Here is a 23,921-nt window from a genome sequence, read left to right as displayed (position 1 = left end):
GAACCTTTGGGTGACAGTATGAGTGGACAGAAGCCAACCGAGAAAGTAGCCGGGATACATGCAGGACACGGTTTGTCTATTCAAATGGCTTTTCTTCACTGGGTTGACCTGTAAGCTCCACCCATTCTTTAGGATGCCTCTGTGTTTTAGGGCATGTATCTGCCTGTGGCTAATTTCTTATGACTGACAAAGAGTGACTGGCTGACTTCCTTACATCACTGCCCACAAGTCTATATGATTAAAGCATACATGTGTTAGTTCTGTTTTCTATTACAATTATTATTAGAATCTTTTATGGAAGTGAATTGGATTTAGCAGATCACTACCTAGAAGTGCTTTGTGAAATGATCCCCTCAATGAGTGTTTGGCAGGTATGGATGGCCACTAGGATTCCAATGTAATCAGATCTCAGAGTCCCTGCAGAATGAGAGCTGGCTAGTGCTTGGGTGGGTGTTGTTTGTTCAGTGAGGGGTCTCTGGACCGATGCTGTCCATAGTGAGGTATCACTGTGTTGCACGGGGTCATTCTGGCTCTCTGGACAATGGCACTTGTCATAAAAAATTCCTTGGATGCCTTTACTTGTCTTCCACGAGCATTAATGTATCTGTACTGTATATCTTTCTTTATCTTAATGAATAAATGCATGAATACATAAAACACATAAATAAGTCCCTCGTATCTGTGCTCCCACCCCAAGAACAACGAGGCTATATTTTTGTTTATTTATTTATGTTTTTCAGAATGACAGCTTTTATTTGCCTTGGATTTTTATTGGATTTTATTTTTATTGATAACTTTTATTGTTCCTTCTAATCTACTGGAAGCACATTGAGCTGCTTCTCACGGGAAGAGCTATACAAAATGAAGTATTATTGCATTATATTGCATTGCATATCAAATGAGAAACCCTCCTTTGCTGGAAATATAATGGGTCAATATTTCAGTTCTTACCTTGTTGGTATAACTTATTGATTCTTTTTTGGGGGGGGGGGGGGGTGGAACGTACTTATCGGATACACTTTAAATGAAGTCTCTTAATTGCACTTAATTACAATGCAATAGCACAGTAATCACATGGAGGGTTGTGCAGTTACAATACAACTACATGTTTAACTGTAACCCATGCTCTGTGATCTAATGTTACACAGGCAAGCTTCAGTGCACTGAGAGACTTCATCGGCAATGTTACTCACCAGTACTTCTTTCCATTCTTTCACATTCTGCCCGCTTGCCAAAAAGCAGCAGATTTCCAATCCTATCTATCCGTTTCTTACATGTGGTTGCCAGTAGATATTTAGTAGCTTTGCATGCCAAGTTTCTGTGTGTTTATAGTGCTGGGGGCGGCTACACTCCTCAGCTGTTCAGCTAACTGAGATCTGAGTTTTTATGGGGATTAAACTGTTTGGAGCCATCCATCTCTGATTAACAGAAATACAGAAGCTAACGCAGCTCCAAGCTTTGACAGGACTGATACTGCTGGGGCAGGAGGGTTATTGTATAGAGCTGCAAGCAACTGGGTTTAAACTATCTTCATCTGATTGTCAGGCATACAGTGTCAAAAACGTCTTTGATTGTAATGATTAAGAAGAAAATGGAGGTGTAAAAAAACATGCTATTCAAATTGGTGTTGTATCCCCATTTTAAAAATAGTTTGTACATAGTTTGTACATATAAGGTCACACATAAATGATACACAATACCGTACCAATACTTTTTACATATTGTCACTAAAATATCAAAGTTTTGTCAGGACAACATCTCAAACTCCACAGAGTTCACACAAACTGTTTTAAAATGTTCTAAAAATGTAATTTAAAATTCATGACCGAAGGGGATGAATATAAAAATGTAAGTAATTGTGAGCATGTGTGGGATATCAGTGGAGTTGTGGGGTCTGTGCCCCCAGAGTAAGCACATATTTGCAGTTATTCTGTGTATCTCAGCCTTGAGTGTACTGGATTTATCTCTTTTGTATGTCCAGGTCAATACTTATATCTGTAGGTATATTAATCTAATCCTGTCCGTTTGTAAATCTGTCTTTATTAGATCTGTTTGGCAATATATAAATATTTCTGTCTATATATGGGTTTGTGACAAGATCGATACCTCTTTGGAAAGGATTTGGAAAGTGGCTTATTATTATTATTATTATTATTATTATTATTATTATTATTATTATTATTATTATTATTATTATTCCTATCTTGCATCCTTCTTGGGAGTGTATTAGTGTATGAAATCAAGCTGGCATCACTCAAATCCAATAAATAATGTATTATATGCAGTACATAGTGTTCTTAGTGGTGAGCATGAAACGAGCAGTTGGTAAATGTTGCATTCTAATGTGTGCTTTGGGTGTGTATGAATATAACACACGTTCTTAATATGCGGGGCCAATCTATAGACAAGACCCAACTCCCCCATTCAGAATATTCAAAATGTAATGATAATGAGAAATACGTGCTTATATAAACAGTGTACTGAAAGTAAGAGCGATGCTGTTTCACTGTAACGGTGCTTATTCCTGTTCGGTAATTACTAAATAATTAGGATTAATATTATAATGCGGTGCGGGCATGGAGGAAGTCTAGACTAAATGTAATGAAGTGTCTCGTTAGTACTGAGTGGCAGGATCAGACTGGCAGAATCGTTTTGGTTTTGCTAGTTTTACGACTCTAGTTTCGCTGTTCACTCTGACATTGTAAAAGAAGATGACCTTTGATTCAGGCAGGTGTGTCCATCACTTGTGGGTGAAAGAAAGAGGGGGAAGGGCGGTGTGAACCATAGCCGGGTGGGTCTGAAGGTTAAAACATTGCCACTGCTCAGTCGATGTATCTGAAAGTAAGATTGATATACAGTTCCCAGGGGAGAGAGAGAGAGAGAGAGAGAGAGAGAGAGAGAGAGAGAGAGAGAGAGAGAGAGAGAGAGAGAGAGAGAAACACAGCAAGAAAGCAGAAAGAGAGAGAGGGGGGCGCTTGTGGCTAAGGAAAGCGATTGGGCGAGTTTGCTTTTAGGCGGCGGTTATCATTCTCGGTAGCAGAAGAACTTGTATCCTGTCGATTTGAAACCCGCTGCGTCGCGGAAACCTGGCTATTTGTAAGATTGAGAGGAAGACGGTCTTAAGAACACTGGAAAGGTCTATTTTTAAGGTTAGTAAAGGGAAAAAGAAATGCGTTTTATGGCTATCGATTGGACGGAGAAAACACGCCTGCCACTCTTTCAATTTTTGCAGCTGCAACATGCCTGATGTCATCTGAGCTGTTCATTGGTTTATCATGCATTACCTAGCTTTGTTTTGCGATTTAAATAGCATGGTTATTAATTACTAAAAGTTCATAAACAAACAAGCAAATACATAAGTTGACTTTAAAAGTGAATCTTGTAGTTGTAATAGAAACACGTTTTAGATTGTGTGTGCGTGTGCGTGTGTGTGTGTGTGTGTTTGTGTGTGTGTGTGTGTTTGTGTGTGTGTGTGTGTGTGTGTGTGTGTGTGTGTGTGTGTGCGTGTGCGTGTGTGTGTGTGTGTGTATGTGTTAATACTGTTTTTTCGAACTTTAAATGTATGGTGAGAAATATTCCATAAGTCAGAAGAATAACATAAAATATATTATGTGGCAATCAAATTATTTTTGATGCGTGTGGTGCTGAATGGACAGCTCAGACACGGGTGTGTTTGTTGTCGTTACAAAAGATATGTGTTTATTGATTTATTTATTATGTTTATTATTTGTATTGCAAGGATACAAAAATAAATAAAATAAAATAATAATAATAACTTGATGGTATCTCCGCTTTGCTACAGTATTTAATATCATTTATTTGAAGTCTCAGCCAGTGGCTGTCAGATGTTTTTACTCGCTTTAAGTATAATGGTTTTTGTTTTTTTTCTGGGTCCAGTCAAGTCTGTTTTGTCTCAATAAACCAAAGACCGCTATTATTATTATTATTATTATTATTATTATTATTATTATTATTATTATTATTATTATTATTATTATTATTGTTTCACAAGTTTAAATCAGAATAATACATCTAAAATAATATTATACATGTATGCTGAGTAGTTTCCGCTTGTGGAGTTTTGAGCCAAGCTTTAATATTAAGTATCTATTCCTAATACCAGTTTTAATGCGTTCATGATTTCCCTGTGTACACTGGCATCGCAGTCTTTTGGCACACGGCCTTACTGTTAAACAGCAATGTAAACAAGCTGCATTCTACTTTCATTATCTCAATTTCAGACGTTGAATCCATAGTTAAACTATAGTTGTCTTGAGTGATGTTTATAGAGTCGCCATCCAGGGTTTATTCAGTATTGCTAGAAACTGAAATTGAATACTATTGATGAAATATCTTGTGCTACATGTGCTCCTGGAAGGTAAAGGGTATACATTTGGGATTCCCTGGTCCTTTGGTTTATACCTACAGTAGACTTTGCTAGTCCCTTTGCACAGTCTTGTTTCAAGTAGGATCACTACGGGTGCAAACATACCTCCCAATGTATGTGTGTGCATGTGTGCGTGCATATGTGCGTGCATGTGTGCGTTCATGCGTGCATGCATGTGTTTTGAATGGAAGTTGACATGCAAAGCCAGAAACAGTGTGTGTCTGTGCATAAGCTTGTGTGCAGCAACAAGGATGTCAAAACCTTACTAGTCGACTAATAGTGGGATGCTATACATCATAACATCAAGAAGCTGTAGGTGAAAAAACAGACACATTTTTTTTATCCTTTGAGACAGCACTGCATACCTTGTTGTGATGGTCACCTGCGCTCTTCAGGCCTCGTTGTTTATTCGAATTTGGAGTTTACCCCTTTGTACGCTACACATCAAAACAAATTGTCGCTTAAATATATGGGACCAAAGATGTCATCTGCTGACCTGCATTTGCAAACTATTTCTTTAGTTCAAGTAAAAGAGATCTTATTTTTAGTCGCTGGCTCAACCTCTGCTATCCAGCCCTGTAAAGTTAATATACAGTACACAACAGGAGTGATGGAGTGAAAGGGTATATATATACACAGCACAGTAAATATGCAATTTAAGATATATTCAGATGCGCTAAATGTCTGAGCTGAGTCCACAGCTGTGCATTGAGCAAGAAGCCCCTCCTAGAAGCTGGCTCTTATCATTCTAACAAGCCATTAAGTTTGACCCAGGCAAGAACATCTGTTTCTAAATAAAACCAAATACAGCTAATTACTAGAACACAGTGTAGCCGAATTCTAGGGATCTATTCCTATTTGTGATATTTGTGCTGTAATAATATAATAATATAATAATAATAATATATCCTGCCATATACAGTCACTTGTTAGTCAGGTCTGCTCATGGAATAAATCTCCTCTGATTTCAGAGTAAAATTCCTTATTTTTGTCACAGCCCCTTGAGTGCTTTTGATTAAAGTTTACTATTGAATATAAATGAGGCAATGAAAGTGCTTTGAGGTACCGCAGCGTCTGATTGTATTTTTTATTTTTATGATTTTCATTTAAATATGATGAAATATAGTGGGTCTTCATTTGCACATTTTTGTAGATTTAAAGAAGGTATATCAGGGTCCAGTGTGGCACCCTACCTGAGCACCAAAACACATTAAAAAAGATAGAAAGAAAGAGTAAAATTTGAACCTTTTTTCATGAAAGGTGTGGTTTATAATGACTGCGCCAGATCTCTAGGGCTTCACTTTCACTCTCTGTGGCGTTAGCATGGGACAGTGAAAAATCCACTGATAATGAGATATTGACCTGGACTGGGGGAGCACATCACCTCGGTGACTGATGGCATACTCACCCAAGTCCTCGTCTGACAGTTGTTTCATTTCTTCTGCGGTTTGCAATCAATCTTGCGAGATGAACTCCTGAATACCCAGTAATCTCCTCTCTCCTCTCTCTCTCTCTCTCTCTCTCTCTCTCTCTCTCTCTCTCTCTCTCTCTCTCTCTCTCTCTCTCTCTCTCTCTCTCTCTCTCTAAGGTGTTAAATCTTGGAAAGAGCCCTGTGGAAAGTGAAGAAGCTGCATGTGCATTATCTCACCTGCTTTGAAAAGGCTTAAAGGAGCACCATGGATTTTGTGATGAAGCAAGCTTTAGGTGGTAAGTACAAGAGATAAACAGTTTCATTAATATGTGACTGTTGCTGTTGATTAAGACTTCATAGTGCCAATCACTCCTTGCACACCTAGTAGACTGCAGATCCTGGTCTACTTGTTGCACCAAAATAACAGTTGTAGCCCCGTGAGATGCACGCATCATCCCCATGCATTTGGAGAAATTGGAGATTTCTAAACCATACATAGCAGGTTTTTTCTAATATTAAGCTTAATGTTTAGATTTCTTATGAGAATATGTTGAGATATGTTTATTTTCTTGTTTTGTGTCTTTCAATCCTTTATGACTGGTACAACCCTAAGTGAGTTAGTATGCTTCTGTTTCTGTTTGTGTTTCTGTGTACAGCACCCATAACCATAAAACACTCACTAGTGCTGACTTTAGAAACACTAAAAGACACGTATTACATTCAATGACAAACGCTTTGACTTTTTAAATGTCCTAAAAATGTATCAAGCTTGTTTTATTATTTCTGTGCGCATTAAAATTGTGGCTCTGTTTCCAGGCACAGTGAAGAGCGTCCCTCCACCCTAGCGGAATAACATAATGAGATTCAGACTCAGGAACTGCGATTGTTCATTTCCAGCAGTAATTTAGAGCTAACGTGGGAAGGGTCCTGACACCAATTTGTAAGATTTTTATAGAATTATTAATATGTGTAGGAGAGGAGGTTACTAAGTGATGGGGAGACAGCAGCTGCACTCATATCTTTTAACTCTCCCAGACCCAATTTTAATAATTACTCTGTACATATGTGCGTTTGTGCCTGTATGAAGAGATTGGCCATCTATTATTATTATTATTATTATTATTATTATTATAGTCCTATAGTTGCAGTAATACAGGAAGTTATTTGTAAATTGAAGGAATTGGGGAATATCAGCATGAAGGAGAGGTGAAATATGGAGTTGAGAACGTCGAGAACATTTTTCAACATGAAAAACAAAGCTCTCTATCTAACGATCAGTGCTGTGTGATGCCCTGCCATCACAGACTCTGCCCCCTGTCGGTCAGATGAAGCTCTTTTGCAGAGTAAAACGATCACTTGCGGTGTGCGTCTTTGCCGGTCTGTGCCCAGCCTCCGCCATGCTACATTGTAAAAGTAGGTGGTAGGTATCAGGTAAGGTAATGAAATGCCACCAGTATACATTAATAACTAAACAAGCACCTCGGTCGATCGTGAGGCTGGAGTCCTGTAAGGGGCTGTTGCCCAGTTGCTGTGAGAGAGGGCTGGGCAGCGGTTTTGCATCGGGGCAAGAGAACTCGTATATCACAAGATGGCAGGTAATCAGCAGCCTCGCTGGCACACTGCAGTTTGTCCCGAGGAAATGCAAACAGCATAAATATTTAATGGGGCGTCACATGGTCAATACACTTCTAGTACTGTAATAAAAAAACAATAACCCCACGCCTTGACAGCCAAAGCTTTATTATAGAAAGGCAGAAAGCAAGAGATAGAGACTCATTATAAGGTACTGATTGAGAAAGACAAAGCAATACCTAAACAGCACACAGAGCTTGCATTTTGCTATCACCCGCTGCAATGCTTGTCAACTTGACTTTTTTCCATGGTGCGGGTCTATAGTCCAATCCACACACAAACACATACGCTATGCAAGCACTGTCAAGTCAAGGCACAAGTTTTGATAACAGGAGCCATTGCATTTCTTAATTTATACAATATATTGTCCCATGCGCATGCAAATCAGTTTAAGCTCTTTAATATTCTCTCATTTGATGCTGTCATATTAATGTGCTAATTGACTAAATAGAGAGCAGAGATTGGAAGTTGGTTAGTGGCTATTAGAGCTAATGTGGAATTAAGGGAAGAAATGGGCACTTCATTTGATAAATAATGATGGAAAATCAGAGTACATAAATAAATGGAGTTATTGGAATCTGCCAGTTATTGGTTACATAACCAACAAAACAATGGGACAAGCAGGTATTTGTTCCAGTTTAAAAATCAGTATTTATCCACTAAGCTAAATGTGTAAACTACGGGAACATGGTAGGATAGCAACTGATGTTAAGTACCTAGTTTTTTTATTAGTTTATTACACATGAAATTACAAAAATAAACTGTTTTGAATGAAAGTCTCTCTCAAAGACGTTGAAAGGCTTTTAGTCATTGACGTTTGTCATTGAATTTACTAAGTTTCTAAGAGCAGTTCTGCTATTGAGTGTTTTTAGTTATTATGAAATTGTTTAACAGCAGTCTAATGTTTATTATTGGAAACTGATGGTTTTGGGGACCAAGAACACATACTGAAATTCAAGGACAGCGACCTTCAGCTATCCAGGGAAAACCAGAAATGATCAATTATTCCTAAATAAACAACACATGTACGTTTAATATGGAACAGCACATGGATATAGAAATGGAAAATCCCTCTAGGCACCACACTCCGGGTTCTGGCGCACAAAAGAACTGGTAGCTGTTCAGTTCTTTCTAATAATAAATGAGGAGAAAAAGTGTAAACAAGAAAAGCCATTTAGGCATCCCGGAATGCATTAGGAAAGCTTTCAAGCCTCAAATTCAGGCAGTGGCTCTTTAAGGGTGGTAATGGAGGAAATATTTGTCAGTCCTAGTGAACCAAGCTGGGCAAATTGCTGTTGGGACCAGAATGCTTTAGCGGTAATTTAGATTTGTATAGAACTCTCTCTTTCTGTTTCTCTGTCTATGGGGCTGCAGTGCTGAATAGGGCAGGTAGTGGGTAGCTCTCTGTGAGAAATGCAGAATAACAGAATGAATGGGGTGTCAGACGGCCAATGCAATGCTAGTGCTATAATAAAGAACAAGCACACCCACGCCTCAACCACTTTTGATAGGAAGCTTGAGATGATATAAAAGCAGGGGTTGATTGTAAGGTGCTGACAGAGGTGCTGCTACCCCTTAACAGAACAGCCCACATTGTAGAATTGGAATTGGTTTTTTTTTTTTAATATATATAGTGTCTGCAGAGGACGCAGTAATCTAGAGCAGGTACCCTCTCCCAGGTCTCCCTGTAGGGAGGGTGTCAGTCACACCAGCATGCAGGCAGCTCTCAAGCTGGGAGCTAATCTGTTTTTCTCAACATCCTGCCTCAAATTTGTAATTTGTTTATTTCAGAAATATACAAGCATATGTTCTGTGGGGAACAGGAGAGCAGGGACAAATCACAGGGTGTTTTTTTAGGGGGGGGGGGGGGGTTACAAAATGAAAGTGTGATAAATTATAATATCATTAGATCAAATTTACAAATAATTAAGATCAAAAGAAATGTTTTATATATGAAGACAGAGTTGAAAGGTCACTGTGACTACACATTGATTGGAATGGGGAAGTCTGTCCAATGTTAGGCAGTTAGGCGTGTCCAGACAAGCCTAAATCGAGCCTGCAGAAAGGTAGAGGCAGAGAAATATTGAGCAGCAGAACCACTCAGAGAGATTTTCAATATCTAAAAAAGAGAGCTGGGATGCAGTGTGAAAAGTAGTTGGTTTGAGTAGCTCAGTGGTTAGCGTGCTGTGCTGCAGTGAGAAACGTAGTGGGTTTGAGTATCAGTGGTTAGATTGCTGGACTATATTGTGGAAGACAGTGGGTTTGAGTAGCTCAGTGGTTAGTGTGCTGGGCTGCATTGTGGGTTTGGGATTCTCAGCAGTCAATAGAAACGTGGCTACAGTGTGGATGCTAGGCTGTGCTTTTATAAATGTTTATAGTGGTAAATAAGCACAATAATTGTGCTTTTAGCAGGAATTTACTGTGCCTCAGCTCTGTGTCTGGTTTGTCGACGACTCAGAGCAGACAGAAATAATTTAGTGTGTCTCAGTAATAAAGACTATAGGTGCAACCTTATTACTTGACCAGGACTGTGCAGACTGTAAGTCACTCCTTCCATGAAACAAATCAATATTGCTTAAAGGTTTCATTCTGACGCCATATACATAATTCATATTCACTCAGGCGGTCTTGTATTTCTACTGATTGGCCACAGCAACAACAACAGAATCAATAGAAAGCTCTGGCTCCTGCTACAGTCGTGTGTATGTGAGTTTCTAATCAGTAAAGCTAATTATACCGGTTTGATTTCTGGAGGGATGGAAAAAAAACAAGCCTTGATAGGGACAGTACTGATAACGTCTACAGCTAGACTGATACTGTATACGTATTTCATTGTCTGCTCCTGATATCCTCAGTAGTACTGTGCAGGATTTCAATTTCATACTGTGGATTACTCAGTTAAACAAATTGACTATGTAGTTAGCTCTCAGAATCAATGCTGACATTTCTGGCTGTTGACAGAACACAGGGGTGGGCAGATCAGGGCCCAATGGTGAGAGCTGAGGGCTGAGAACAGGGGACTAGTTCATAGTATGCATCAGATATCAACAGGTTAGGACTATGGACAATGCCATCCCAACTCATTTGAATACTGTACAAAAATATTATGCATTTCGCTAAAGTTGCTCTCTGTGTTGTAGCATGTTCTCTGTCAATCAAAACCCCATACTAGCCTTCCTTTATGAATCTGTGATATGTGCTTCTGTCTACAATCTGTGACATTCCCCCCAGTCCATAGAAAAGCTACATTTGGAGAGTGGAGCTCCCTATAAAAGTTTACCATGGTGTTTTTGCATATATTTTTGTAGTTTTACCAAGCTTTTCCCATGCATATTCGCAATATCACCAAAGTGTGATCTTACTATTTGCGAAACATTGCTAAAATTAGGTCATTTCTGTCATTGTCTGATGTTGAGAAACTAATTCATGCTGTTGTGTCTTCTTGACTTGATTCTTGCAATGGTTACCGTGATTTCACTGTGCTCTATTACACATTGTTATGCTTTTACTACAGGGTTAGTAGAAACCACTCTGAATCAAAAGAACTCCTAGTAAAGAGAAACATGTTGGCTCAGTTGAGCTTTAAACAATCTATCCTGCATTTTAATAAAGGAAAAACCAAAAACAATTAAAGAATTGTTGTGTAAATTGCTTGCTATTCATCAGCCGATCTCCAGACAGGAACTATTGTGCTAATAGGTGTTAATCAGTTATATTCTGAACACAGCTGAAGGAGGTCATTTGGGTTATATATGTATATATTTTTTTCCTTTTACAAAAATAGAAATATATTTACTTTGGATAGACTGATAATGAATAAGTCAAGAGCCTTCAGAGATAAATAGAGAACAAGAGAGGAGAAGGGTACTTTATTTACTATAACTATAGAAATGAGAGGAGAAGGATACTTTATTTACTATAACTATAGAAATGAGTACCACTATATTACATTCCATGCATATTCTACATTAATGACTGTACCTATATTAAACCACGTGCATTACCATAGTTCCTGGTACAGTAATTCACCATGCTTGACAGTGCTTATCCATGCTTTCACTAAACTTAACAACACTTTTCTAGGATTTTATCATGCTTTCACTATGCTTTACTTAACACTCTCCTATGCTTTTATGTTTTTTCACAGTAAACTTTTATAAGGGCAGCACAATGTTTTTGGAACAATTATTGCACTTCATTACTGATGTGGTGCCATAATGGTATGACATTGGTACTGTACTAGTGGGCAATGAAAGAGTTAATCTCTGATAGTGCTGTCTTAGGAAGTACTGACCTACCTGTAGTTGTTCCGGTTCAATGGAGAATAAACAAGTTGCTTACCTCAACGTGCATCTCTGTGTGTCCTGTCTCTTTGCCGTCTATCAAAATACTACAGGTACCACATGGGTGTCCCTGCAGTATAATTCAACCAAATAGTTGATACCATTTTAGTGCATTTGTGCCTTTTAGTACAAAACCACTGCACAGTTGTATTGCATATCTGTACAAGGTATAAAAAGGTACCAGTGAAGTTTCAGGTTGCTGGCAGTTCAGACTGGGCAGTTTCTTTGGTATGAGTAGAGACTTGGCTCTCGGAGGGTGTGCTGGCATTGTTTTCTGTGGGGCAGATGGCACCAAGTGGAAAAGTGTGCTGAGTTCCTGTAACTGTGGTTCCCTCCAGCTGTCCCTTTCTCTCAATATAGCTCTCTCTTTGTCTGTCTCTGCTCGTCCACTTCTTATCTCTAACTCCATCCCTCTGGACATCTTTCTGATTGTCTTCATTTCTCCTACCCTCCCTCTTTATTAGCTGGAGTACACAGAACCGGATGCATTGTCCAGAATTAGTACCCTAAAGGTTTGGACAACAGCACTGCTTATGATATGATAATAAAGTAATAATGAAACTGGCCTGGCTGGCATCTATAGTACTATTTTCACACATACACACACGCACGTGCACAGACACACATGCCATCAACATTACAAATGATGGGCTCAATTTAACAAACGTATATCTAATAAGAATGTGACAACCGATTCTTCTTCTTCTTCTTCTTCTTCTTCTTCTTCTTCTTCTTCTTCTTCTTCTTCTTCTTCTTCTTCTTCTTCTCAATGCAGTCCATTTGTATCACTGCCTCTTCCATGTAAGTGTGGGTGTAAGTGAGAGTCAAGCAAATCACTCACAAACAGCAGATAGAATACTCTCCACCTTCACTCCCACAACAGCTGCCTTAACAGCTTTTACTTGAGCACTCATCTTACGATCTGATAGTCTTTCTCTAGCAGGGAAATGATTTCCTCAAACAACATATTTTCTATCAAATATATGCCTTTGCACATGTGAGCCTCATGCCCTTGTTTATGCACAAGGCAGGTACAACACAGGTCACCGCAATGCAAGCTTGCTCTGCCCTGCCCTGCCCCAGATAATCCCTTTAGGGATCGAAAGGGTAATTCAGTCTTTATGTCCATTGTTGGAGAGACTGTCTGTAAAGTTTCTCTTTAGTGAGGGTTTATTTGTGATGTGTAAAGGGAACCAATTTTCTCTGCTATCCTAGAAGAGACAGACTCTGTTTACAGAGCAAACAGACACCTCTCTAAAGACACGTATATGCTTGCAAGTGAGCTGAGGGTTCCAGAACAGGCCCCAGATAAGACTCAAATTGAACACACTGTGGTTACAGTAAATACCTCCATAATATCATAAAATTCTCCTATGAACATTTCATGAAAGCTTTTTCTAGCACTCTATAATACACCCTTGATGTTTTAGTAATAGATACTGAAATGATGACATTGGATATATTGGAGGTATTTGCTAAGCAATTTGAACCACTGATTTGAAGAAACCTTGAATATTGTTATCCTAGAGGAAAAAGATTTGTATATGTGTATATATATATATATATATATATATATATATAAGAACCCCAATTCCACAACCCTTAACCCCCAACACTGAAACCCATACATACATTCAAGTAAATAATAAAAGCTCTTATCTAAAAAGCTCCTTACCCAGTTGAGTGGAGCCCATCACATCATAGACTTTTTGGTATTTTGTTACCCTCCTTTTATAATTAAACTATGTAAATATCTATCGATGAATAATCCTACTTTGTGCATTCAGGACACTTAGGAAGGACAATGTTCTTTATAATCACAGCAATCCTGTAAGTTCATGGGTTTATAAAAAGACACACACCGTTTCCTTTGAAAACCCAGTCACGCCTCTCATACAGGAGGAAAAAAGAAAATGTAAATTGTGGGTAATTTACCAAAGCATACAGAAGATGTGAAAATAGATATGTGGATTTCTAATACATTTTCACTGACTCATTATCACATTAAGAGCATTCGCCTGGTTTGCTTAACAGATGCACCCTGCCATGCACGAGTGCATGCCTGATTCATGCAATGAAACGTGAATGATAAGAGCACGTGCGTGTTTTGCAGGGGCCACCAAAGACATGGGGAAGATGCTGGGTGGGGAGGAGGAGAAGGACCCCGATGCTCAGAAGAAAGAGGAGGAGAGGCAGGAGGCACTGAGGCAGCAGGAGGAGGAGAGGAAGGACAAGCACGCCCGCATGGAGGCAGAAAGGGAGAAAGTACGGCAGCAGATCCGAGACAAGGTCAGCCCAGTCCAGGAACATCCTCTTGTTACATTAACACATTGAATTACTTACCGCTTTGTAGTTTTCCATATACTTAACAAAAACTGAAGAATGGGACATTTCGAAAAATCTAACATGAAATACTTTACTAGTATTATGGCTCCAAGTAGACTTTTGCAATATCATTTTGTGGTTTCTTTATATCTAAATAATGTTCATACAGTTTTTTGTTTTTTTTTTAATTATGTCTCAATCCTAAAATTCTCGCTGATGCAAAACTTTAGGCCATAGCTGTAGGTCTGATATATCAGTGCTGGTATTTCTTGTCAAACAAGATGCGTTCTTGCAGAGCTTGATTTGAGAAAAACACAGTTTCTTCTGGGGACCTTTTTGGTGCACCAGGAAAATGACATCAAAAGAAGAATTTGCAGTTTACTACTAAATTTAGTAAAGGAAACGGGTGTTTGGATGCAAGGGAGATATATTATGATTTTAATGTTCAAACGACAAGTAAGAGACTAAACATCACATCTGAGAAAAAGGGAAACGTGCCCAAAACAGAGATAAGCACAACAAAAGCAAACTGTCATCCCTATCAATATTCACTTTAAAAGCTCCATAACAGCTAGTGCAAACCAGCCTGACGCTTGCTAGCTTGCGTCTTGGCTCCACCCTGTCACATGAGCCTTTACATGGTCTCACTGTTTAACGAAAGGACCTTTACAATACAGTAGCACACCTGTACTGATATGGTACCATGGTAATGCATTGGATTAGAAATAGGAATGGATTCATTCCATGGCGATATCATCAGTATGTCACAATATGAAAAGGTTAATACTGGGGCACCATCCTACCATTGGCCCATAAAATTGTAGCTACCTATCTTCTCATCTTCTCCCTAGAGCTGAGTTATGAGAAAGTTGATTTGCTTTTTACAGTTCAGTACATGCTACAGTTCCCTGAGCTGATGGGAACATACCTCTGTGTTTTATTGCAGCAATGCCTGTCTGTTCCAGGTCATTAAAAGAGTGACACATTGAGCAGAGGACTAATGTGATCCTAAAGAACTTAAATAAAATGCAGCGCTGGTTTTTATTTTCCGTTCCAAGCAATTGAATAAAGAGCCTAACAAGCCCCAAGACTGCTACCAAATGGCTGGCCAGAGCTGCTAATCATCCAGCCTGGCTAGATAAACTCTAACTGTGATTGCATTAATATTATGAGAATACGCTGAGCATCTCCTTAACAGGGTTGCCTCTGGGCTACATAAAGGGCCTCCCCACCCCAGCACAGTGACAGAAAGGGGATACAGTTCTTAAACACATTCTTTACAATACGCACGGACAGTGCAGCACAGTTAATTCACTCGTTTACATTTTTTTCTAGCTGGATATCCTTGGCATGTTTCCAGGGTGTGTAAGGGGCAGCTGATGTCAGTGTTTATTGCTGTTCCAATGTGACGTTATTGCCACAGAGGTAGCAGTTCCTGTAAGACAACAGCTAATTCCATTGTAACACCATTAGCTTTATTATACTGTCATTGCATCACTGCATGGTTATCATTCTGTAACATTAAAGTTGTTCCCTGCGCGGCACCATTGCTTTTTACAAACATTGATTTGTCACTTTGTTTATTAAGTTTATTAATAAGAAAAGCTCATTAAACTTTATGGAGAAGGACATGGATTATAAACTGCATGAAAGCAGAGCCAGGTGTCTCGCCATTTACCAAAATCATGGGTATACAAGAGCTGGGCTTTTCTTCTAATTTCATTTCTGATTATAATTTCTTCTGGTTTTCTTCTTCACATTGCTATGCTTTTAACGCAGTATTCCTCTGTAAACTAGTTGCATGTGGCACTGCAATTTCCTTCATATTTCTTTAAAAACAATACACCAACATGATAGCCATCATTGCATCATTTTTTCTATCATTATTTTGCTGCTTGAGAATTACATTTCATCTGGAGAATGGTCGGGAAAGATCAGTTACGCCGCCATAAAAGAAAGAAAACAAAATATTTATCAAGGCTGTAATGATTGTCTTGGCAACAGTGACTGCCTTTGATATTGCCCGAGATGAGACAGGATATTATTTCTGTTTTGGGCTCAGCGTTCTCCTTCTCCTGTGCAGCTGTATTCACCAGTAACCTTGTTCCTCCCTGCACCGCAAAAAACTCTGCTATCTGCCATCTTTAATAATCTACTGGTGTGGTTATCGCCGAGATCTCACTAAGCACTGAATTTCCTTTGTCCTACTTTATTTTATAATCTCCATTATAGATTTTGATTGCATCTCTGAGGGAACAGCAGGGGCTATAGAATTCTCTAGAAAAATCAATAGAATAAGAATGCTAAAAGAAGGATGTGACTTCTAAGGGAAAACTCTAAGAAGAGATCAGATCCCTCTTTAGCAGTTTCAGTTTATAACAAGGAGATGTAACATACAGAATATGACATCTGCTTGGATTAAATGTGCTTGCACCAAATTTATAGTATTGTTATTACAGTATTTGTTTTGTTATTTGGTTCTAAGAGTATAGCAGCGTCATACTTTGCCATAATGATCCTTGCTGTTGTTATCAAGTGAGGCGGTACAAACCCAGTCTAACAGCGACGCCCCCTCCTTGTGTTCCCAGTATGGCTTGAAGAAGAAGGAGGAGAAGGAGGCGGAGGAGAAGGCAGCGATGGAGCAGGCGTGCGAGGGCTCGCTCACGCGCCCCAAGAAGGCAATCCCTACAGGCTGCGGGGACGAAGATGAGGAGGACGAGGAGAGCATCCTGGACACCGTGCTCAAGTTCCTGCCCGGGCCGCTGCAGGACATGTTTAAGAAGTAATGGGGGTGTGGGGGGAGAGGGGGCAACCAGGCCAACCACAGCGCAAATCCCTTTCTGTTTTTAACCTGTCGATTTTGGTCCATAAAAATTTAAACAATCTAAATCTAATATCTCAAGATAGTGCTTGCATATCTTTTCTTTTCTTTCTTTATTTTTTTCTTTCTTGATCTCAGAATTTCTGTCCTCACGAATCAAGTAAGATGGTTGAGCTGCATAAAAGTATAGAACTGCAATGCCTGTTTCAGAATGAATCTGTGGACCATTGCGTAGGCATTGCAGAAGCTTTCCATACACACTGACCAGACATATAGAACTAAACTGTATATGTATGTGTATATGTATATGTTTATGTATATGTATATGTATACAAAAAACAGCAATTTTTCTCTTAAGAACTGACCTGTTTTGGTGTGTGAGTTGTGGAAAGCCAGTTTTTTCCCAGTATAAAAGATAATTCTGAGATATTTTTTGTACCACTAACTTCAATACATTTTTAAAGAACATGTAATTTTTTTTTTTAAATGTGCCTTTATTTATTGTAAGCCATGTTGAAGTGGCCACTGCACTGAATACATTGAGCTTGGAGGGCTGTGCAGTCCGATGAACACTGACACCCCCCCCCCCCAAGCTCTGTGTAGTCAGGTGTTACTCTTAGTCTTCAGCTTAACATGCCATGTTGCAGATAGTTATCTCCTTTTTCTTTTTCCACCTTTTTTCTTAATAATATTTTCTTTTTTTTTCTTTTTTTTTTTTTTAATTGCCTCTAAACTGCCGAAGTGAACATTGAACTGAGATCATAAATTGGCTTCCACCAATTGGCTTTGTGCTAATCCTAAAACAGTCTGGACAACGGTCGTAATTTGACATGGGTGCAAGAAAGCTTTCGGGTTTGGTTAGGTCTGGTCATTCATCCTTTGTCTGATATTCTCTGTACAAATACATCACCATATTATGCATTGCATCCATTTGATCTTTTTAGATAGTTTTTGATATATTTTAATTACTGGTGCATTATATATATAAACCTGAAATGAGTACAGTTTTATTGTACCAAAAAAACTATTTGGCAAAATGATTAATGGACATACAGTATGAGCAGACAGAGAGCGCTTAGCTCCCTGCACTATAAGCCAGGAGAGAGCCTCCAAGGGTTTGCTTATTGCCTGGAGTTCATGGAATTCAAAAGACTGCCACACATAGCTATACCTTTGAGTGTCCATAGCCAGTAAATCATAACAGTCTTTGTTTGTCATGCTATGCTCATATGTTTGTATTATTATTATTATTATTATCATTGACAGTAACAGAAAGCTTGTTAGCACTTTCACACAGCCTCTTTCTTTTTGAAAGTTCTGAATACTTTTTGCCACAGGGGGAGTTGTTTGGAGCATTCGCCTTTGGTTTCATGCCATATCTCTTGATAGCACTTTCTTAGCAAACTAGTTCCATCAATTCTGACGACTGTCCTAAGTGACTGTTAAAATGTCTGCGTGAGCTGCAATTCTTTTTTCTCTCCTGAAATGTCTGATTGTGAGCCAAGGGACCAACAACAGGAAATGACATCAATCAGGCTTAAATGGGGACCAATGATTTGTGTAGGAGGAACCATGTGTAAGATGTAATATAATCTCCCACATCGCTTTCTGTTCTTGAAATCGCCATGGAAACATTTGCAAAAACACAACCTACTCAAAAGAAATCTCATACATTTGTAAGATGTATTTTTATATATATATATATATATTTGGATACATACACAGTAGATTTATTTTGCAGCTATAACTGCCCAGTTCCCACCTGTTTCTAAACGGTTTACCTTAATGAGTAGAAAATGTTATACAGTGATATCTAGAGGGACTTCAGCATATAGATTGATATCATTCAGATGCACCTAAATACCGGGCCTCGTCGCCACTGATCCTGTTAAAGGAAGGTTCCAGATATGCACAAGCTCCTCCTATAAAAAAGGGGGTTATATATGAAATCATACGTGAATATAAAATATCATTGCCTTTTTTATTCTAACTGCAATAGTTTAAACACATGTTTTTGTGAGATAACTGATTTTCTCAATTATCAACTGTTTGGCTTGTTACGCTTGGACAGACTTACTGATAAGCCAGTTTGGCAAGCCTCTGTCACTGTAGGAGCTCCCTTAATAGTGGCCCTGTACATAATAATAATAATAATAATAATAATAATAATAATAATAATAATAATAATAATAATAATGCACCCTGATTATTCCATGAGGTTCCATATTATTTGTGGGTTGTCGATTTCCTTTAACCTCAAGTTAACTTTTACCGTAACAATGCATGTTTTGATAGTGCTGGGACTAACATGGCCTGAACATTTGAATCCATTAACATGAAGACCAAAGAGAAGAAGTTCCCCCCACTGATACCATATCAGATGTTCAGTTTCACCATTCAGGCTTGGTTTCGTTGACTCACACAGGACATAGGCATCTATTTTAATGATCTAATTCTGCCACAGTTTAGATCATCAGAAAAAAAAAAACCCCTATAGACTTAGCTCTGGAATATTTCATCTCAAAATCTCAGGTACTAGTTCTCAGTATTTTAAATGCTCTGCGGGAGGTTTGCTTGTATTTAATCAGCTTACTCTTTCCCAACCGCTGTCCTGAGAGACAGAAGGATATATTGAGAGACAATACTGTGTGTGTAAAACGTGTTCTTAAACGCCTGTCTAAAGGCAATGCTTTGTTGTCGGCTGTGTTTCTGAAATCATAGCTGATTATTGGGCAAGTTCAAAGTTAGGGGCTACGTAAACTGAGGTACATGATAACAATACAAAATCATCCCTTATTTGTTTGTAGTAACTTGCAGCCACCAGTTGTGCTGGTGTTATAACTGAGGCTGCTGTGTCACTGGGAAAAAAACTAGCATGACGCCAGCCACTGATTAGAGAACTGAGAAGCTCCTCTACCGACAGATGCACACAGTAATAAATACTGTCATTTGCTAAACTGATTTGCCTGAAGAGGAAGAGCCTTCTGCAGCATCTGCTTTCTGAATGCGCAGACACAAAGCAAGCCTGACAAAGTTCATCCAGTTAGCTGCTGTGTGGAAGTGTGCACTCTAAAAGCTCAAAAAGGTCCTGGTTGTCTATCGCTGCCATTGAAAGGGTGACACAGACTCATCCACTCGTATTTATTTATTTCTGTTTTATTCTTATTTTTAGAAAGAAAACATGACCAGGTAAACGCTGAAATGTACAACTGCTGGGTGCGATGCAATGTTGGGGTCTCTTGTTGGACACCATCTTGGTGGCTTGCTGCAGCTTTTTTTCTGTTGAGCAAAAAGTCATCATTTCCTGTCAGAGAAAGTGACACTTTTCTAATGAATACCTTTTCATGAGCTTTCTTAATGAGTGTGGAACTTTCCGGTAACATATTAAAACTTGTCAGGAACCCACTGAGACAGAATGTGTGATTCTCGCTAACTTTCACAGTTATCCTGAAGAGGCACTTGGGAAGAGTGTGTCTTACAGAATGCCTTTGTGCCTTTCCTGTTTTTTCATTGTGGGCATTAACAGCTCACAGGGAGCATGCCTATCCTCTCACTTTGTATGGCAAATAATAGGAGCAGCACCGAAAGATTCAAATGAAAGAACTATGAATTATTATTCTGTATTACATGGAAGTACTGTACTCTATAGAAATTGCTTTAGCGGTCTCCTTGTCAAAAGTGTCCTGGGAAACATTATAGAGAAAAGCAGTTCCGGAATCAGAATATCAATGTAGTTACATTGCACTTAAATAGCAGTGTCAGCCAGACTACAAATATAGTAGGACTTGCAACCAGGTTCTTATGCCGTTTTAAGACTTCTAGTGATGAGGGAACGCATTACAACTAGAAGAAGGTATACCTGGAGGTTATTCTTACAGAATTATAGCCTTTTCTGGTCCAAAAACCCTAATAAACATTATCTCTCTGCCTAAAGAATCAGATCTGGTCAGAGGACTTGGATAAAACCACAACATTGAGGAGCCAGAGTCTAGTCACAGGTCTTTGACTTGCTGGGTTGTTTTGCTTTGTAAAATCTAATTTTAATTGTTTTGCTCTGTGGAACTTTTTTCAATAGTTATTAAAGCCATATCGTTTTAGAGTGCAATACTAAATCTAAGCAGACAAAATGGGTAAATAAATAAATAAATAAATAGTTGTTCCTTGTTTTTTTCGTTCTATGTAATATATATATATATATATATATATATATATATATATATATATATATATATATATGAAATGTCTGACAGAAATGTTCTTTCTAAAAGCCACAGTAATGATGTCTACATGTGCGTACACGTGTGCTTGTATATGTGTGTGTCTCCGTGTCTGTCCGTGATGTTAGCTGTCGTTTCATCTTGTCCCTGTCATAGGTGTCTCTCTCTATCTGACCCATGTGCTTGATTCCAATTGTTAGTCTCCATAAGCAAGGAAGTCTGAAGGTTACACAAAGGGTAGTCACAAAATGGGGTATTCTTCAGCAGTTAGCAGTCAGTTAAGGGATGGATGTTCTTAACCTGTTAGGCTTTTGGGCAGTCATTAAAAAGCATGAAATAATGCTACTCAAAGTACCTTTGAATAGTTAGTTACCTTACACTGTATGTGTATGGCTACACTTTTTATTGCTGTAGTGTACAGTGTTGGTAATAGTTGTGAGGGACAGGAAGAAATAAAGCAGCATTACTCAAATAATTTTCAGCTTGGCTTGGTTTCACTTATCAGGGGTTGGGGGATCGCAACTGTCTGATCCACAGTCATTCAGCAGAGAACCCTGAGATCTTACAGTGTGGCTAAAAAATCCTGGAAGAATGATACGGTGGAGGTTCCTTTGAGAAACTGATATTCAAATCGCATGTTGGAGCGCTTCCTAGGCACGTCTAGTAGGCTAGTAAATATATTTCATTATAAAATAAAAACAATGAGAAAGTTGCAAATAATGTAGCACAATAAGAAGAAAAAAACAACACTCATTCAAAATTAGAAACTTTTGGTAATACTTTACATTAAATGTCTCTAATTACTGTGTAAAAAAAATCTTTACATGTTAAGTACATTGTAACTCTGCATAATAGCAGTGTAACTATGTGTAAGTACACATGTATTTACTAAGTAACTACTATGTAAATGCACAGTAATTGTAGACAATTCATGTAAAGAGTTAGCACAGTTTGTGTTTGTAAATTGTCAGAGCTAACTGAACTCTTGTCAGATCCCTGAGTCCAGTGTTTGTCTCTAAACAGTTGCTCGTCGGTAGGGTGGCATGCAGCAGCAGTCATTCTGCCACTTTAATGTATTAAACTTTTAACGGGACAAAAGGGCTGAACGAGCCACAGAGACACCTGGCTGGTAAAGCTTGGAGGTTTTTGGCTCAGATGAAACTCAATTCAACACATTCTAACACAATGTGGTCTACTTAGAAAGCATTATTAATATTGTTAGAATTATTATTATTATGTATAGATAGATCTAAGATGTCTTTTTTCCCAGTTGAGAGGTATATATAAAAATAATATGCTTTTGAAATAGACAGAAACTTGTTTTATTAGCCCCTTCCAAAGGCAGCCCCTAACACAGAATCGTGTTCCCCGAACACCATGCTGGGGGCTCCACACTTCTGGAGTTTCACAGCAAAGTGACGACCAAGATTAACCCTGTTTAACACAGGAGATCTAATAAGGTAATAGTCCAAGGTGGGCTGCAGACTGTGCAGGCTGAATTATTGCTATTAAGTTGTAAGCTAACAAGCAGAGCAGAGCAGAGCAGGGCAGGATAGGGCAGGGCAGGGCAGGGCAGGATAGGGCAGGGCAGGGCAGGGCAGGGCAGGATAGAGCAGAGCAGAGCAGAGCAGGGCAGGATAGAGCAGGGCAGGATAGGGCAGGGCAGGGCAGGGCAGGGCAGGGCAGGGCAGGGCAGGATAGGGCAGGGCAGGGCAGGGCAGGGCAGGGCAGAGCAGGTAAACCGGCGCTGGCCTGGGTGGGATTCATCGACATGCTGGTATTGAGTGACTCGGAATGTTTTTACCTATTTTTAAATTGTGTACTGAGCACTAAGTAGACTACATTTTGTAAAGGGCTATTTCCATTCATTATCACCAAAATTATTAGTATGTATCTATCTATCTAACTAGCTCTATATATATATATTTAGATAGATAGATATAAACACACTTTCCCTTGACAAAGGTATGTAAATGTACTGAAACGCTGGGAAGTTGTGATAATCCTATAGATCCAGTGGTAGATTCTCTTTGTTTTTCGCCCCTGCTTAGATTTATATATAGGACCACAGGGCCCAATAGTGTGCATCTCCAGTGGGGACCAAAAACAAAGTGAAATAAAAAGACAAAGCTAGAACGGCAGGTGAAGCTACAGTATATATAGACAGGTGGGGGGTTATAGCCAGGTTATTAAACCTTTATAGATTATTTTTCTTTGGTGGCGCAAATGATGGCATTTGAAGATTGAAAGGCTCAGAGTTTTGGAAAGTTTCAAGGCAATCACATCGCACCTCTCCAGAAGTTTAAATTCCCTGCAGGGTGTTCATTTTTCCTCCTAAAAGAAACATGCATCTGTATCAGGGATGTGAGTAGGGGGAGGGGTAGCACAGATTTAGGAACATGAAAATAGTACAAAAGGGGTGGGTTGCAAAAAAATAAATAAACCTTGTGTTATTTTTTGATAGTCCTTTTTAATCAACCTTGCAAACTTAAGAAAAGACTCTGATTAAATCACAGAATATTTCCATATAACACAGACATGCGATAAAGTGGTTCAGGCAGGGGCTCTATTTATTGATGAGGGAGATGAGCTCTGATATCTGCCACTGGCAGGAGCAGTAGGGAGTGGACAGCTGTCAATGCTGATGAACTAGGAGCCATATTTGTGACTACCCCCATGTAACATAACCATTTTGAAAATATTAAGCCTACAATAACATTTGGAGAGAGATACAAATATGTATATATATATATATATATATATATATATATATATATATATATAT

General features: G+C 38.8%; 1 protein-coding gene across 4 annotated transcripts in view; it reads left to right on the top strand.

Annotated features, from left to right (window-relative positions):
* LOC117431633 (complexin-2) overlaps positions 1-22,791 on the top strand; it is a 32,605-nt gene extending 9,814 nt beyond the window's left edge. For 2 of the 4 annotated variants that reach the window (XM_058996394.1, XM_058996395.1), the window contains exons 2-5: positions 5,976-6,094; positions 13,887-14,062; positions 16,687-16,880; positions 20,092-22,791. In XM_058996394.1, the coding sequence (XP_058852377.1) occupies positions 6,064-6,094; positions 13,887-14,062; positions 16,687-16,880; positions 20,092-20,104 (414 nt within the window). In that variant the 5' untranslated portion in view covers positions 5,976-6,063 and the 3' untranslated portion in view covers positions 20,105-22,791. Of the gene's footprint in view, positions 1-2,888; positions 3,150-5,975; positions 6,095-13,886; positions 14,063-16,686; positions 16,885-20,091 lie in introns of those variants that run through there. The other 2 variants (XM_058996393.1, XM_034052803.3) reach the window with 2 other exon arrangements.
* The last annotated feature ends 1,130 nt before the right edge of the window (positions 22,792-23,921 follow it).

This window comes from Acipenser ruthenus, chromosome 22 (assembly GCF_902713425.1).
Source record: "Acipenser ruthenus chromosome 22, fAciRut3.2 maternal haplotype, whole genome shotgun sequence".
NCBI classification, from domain to species: Eukaryota; Metazoa; Chordata; class Actinopteri; order Acipenseriformes; family Acipenseridae; genus Acipenser; species Acipenser ruthenus.
Note: the sequence above shows the minus strand (reverse complement) of the source record. Positions and strands in the feature narration are given on the sequence as shown.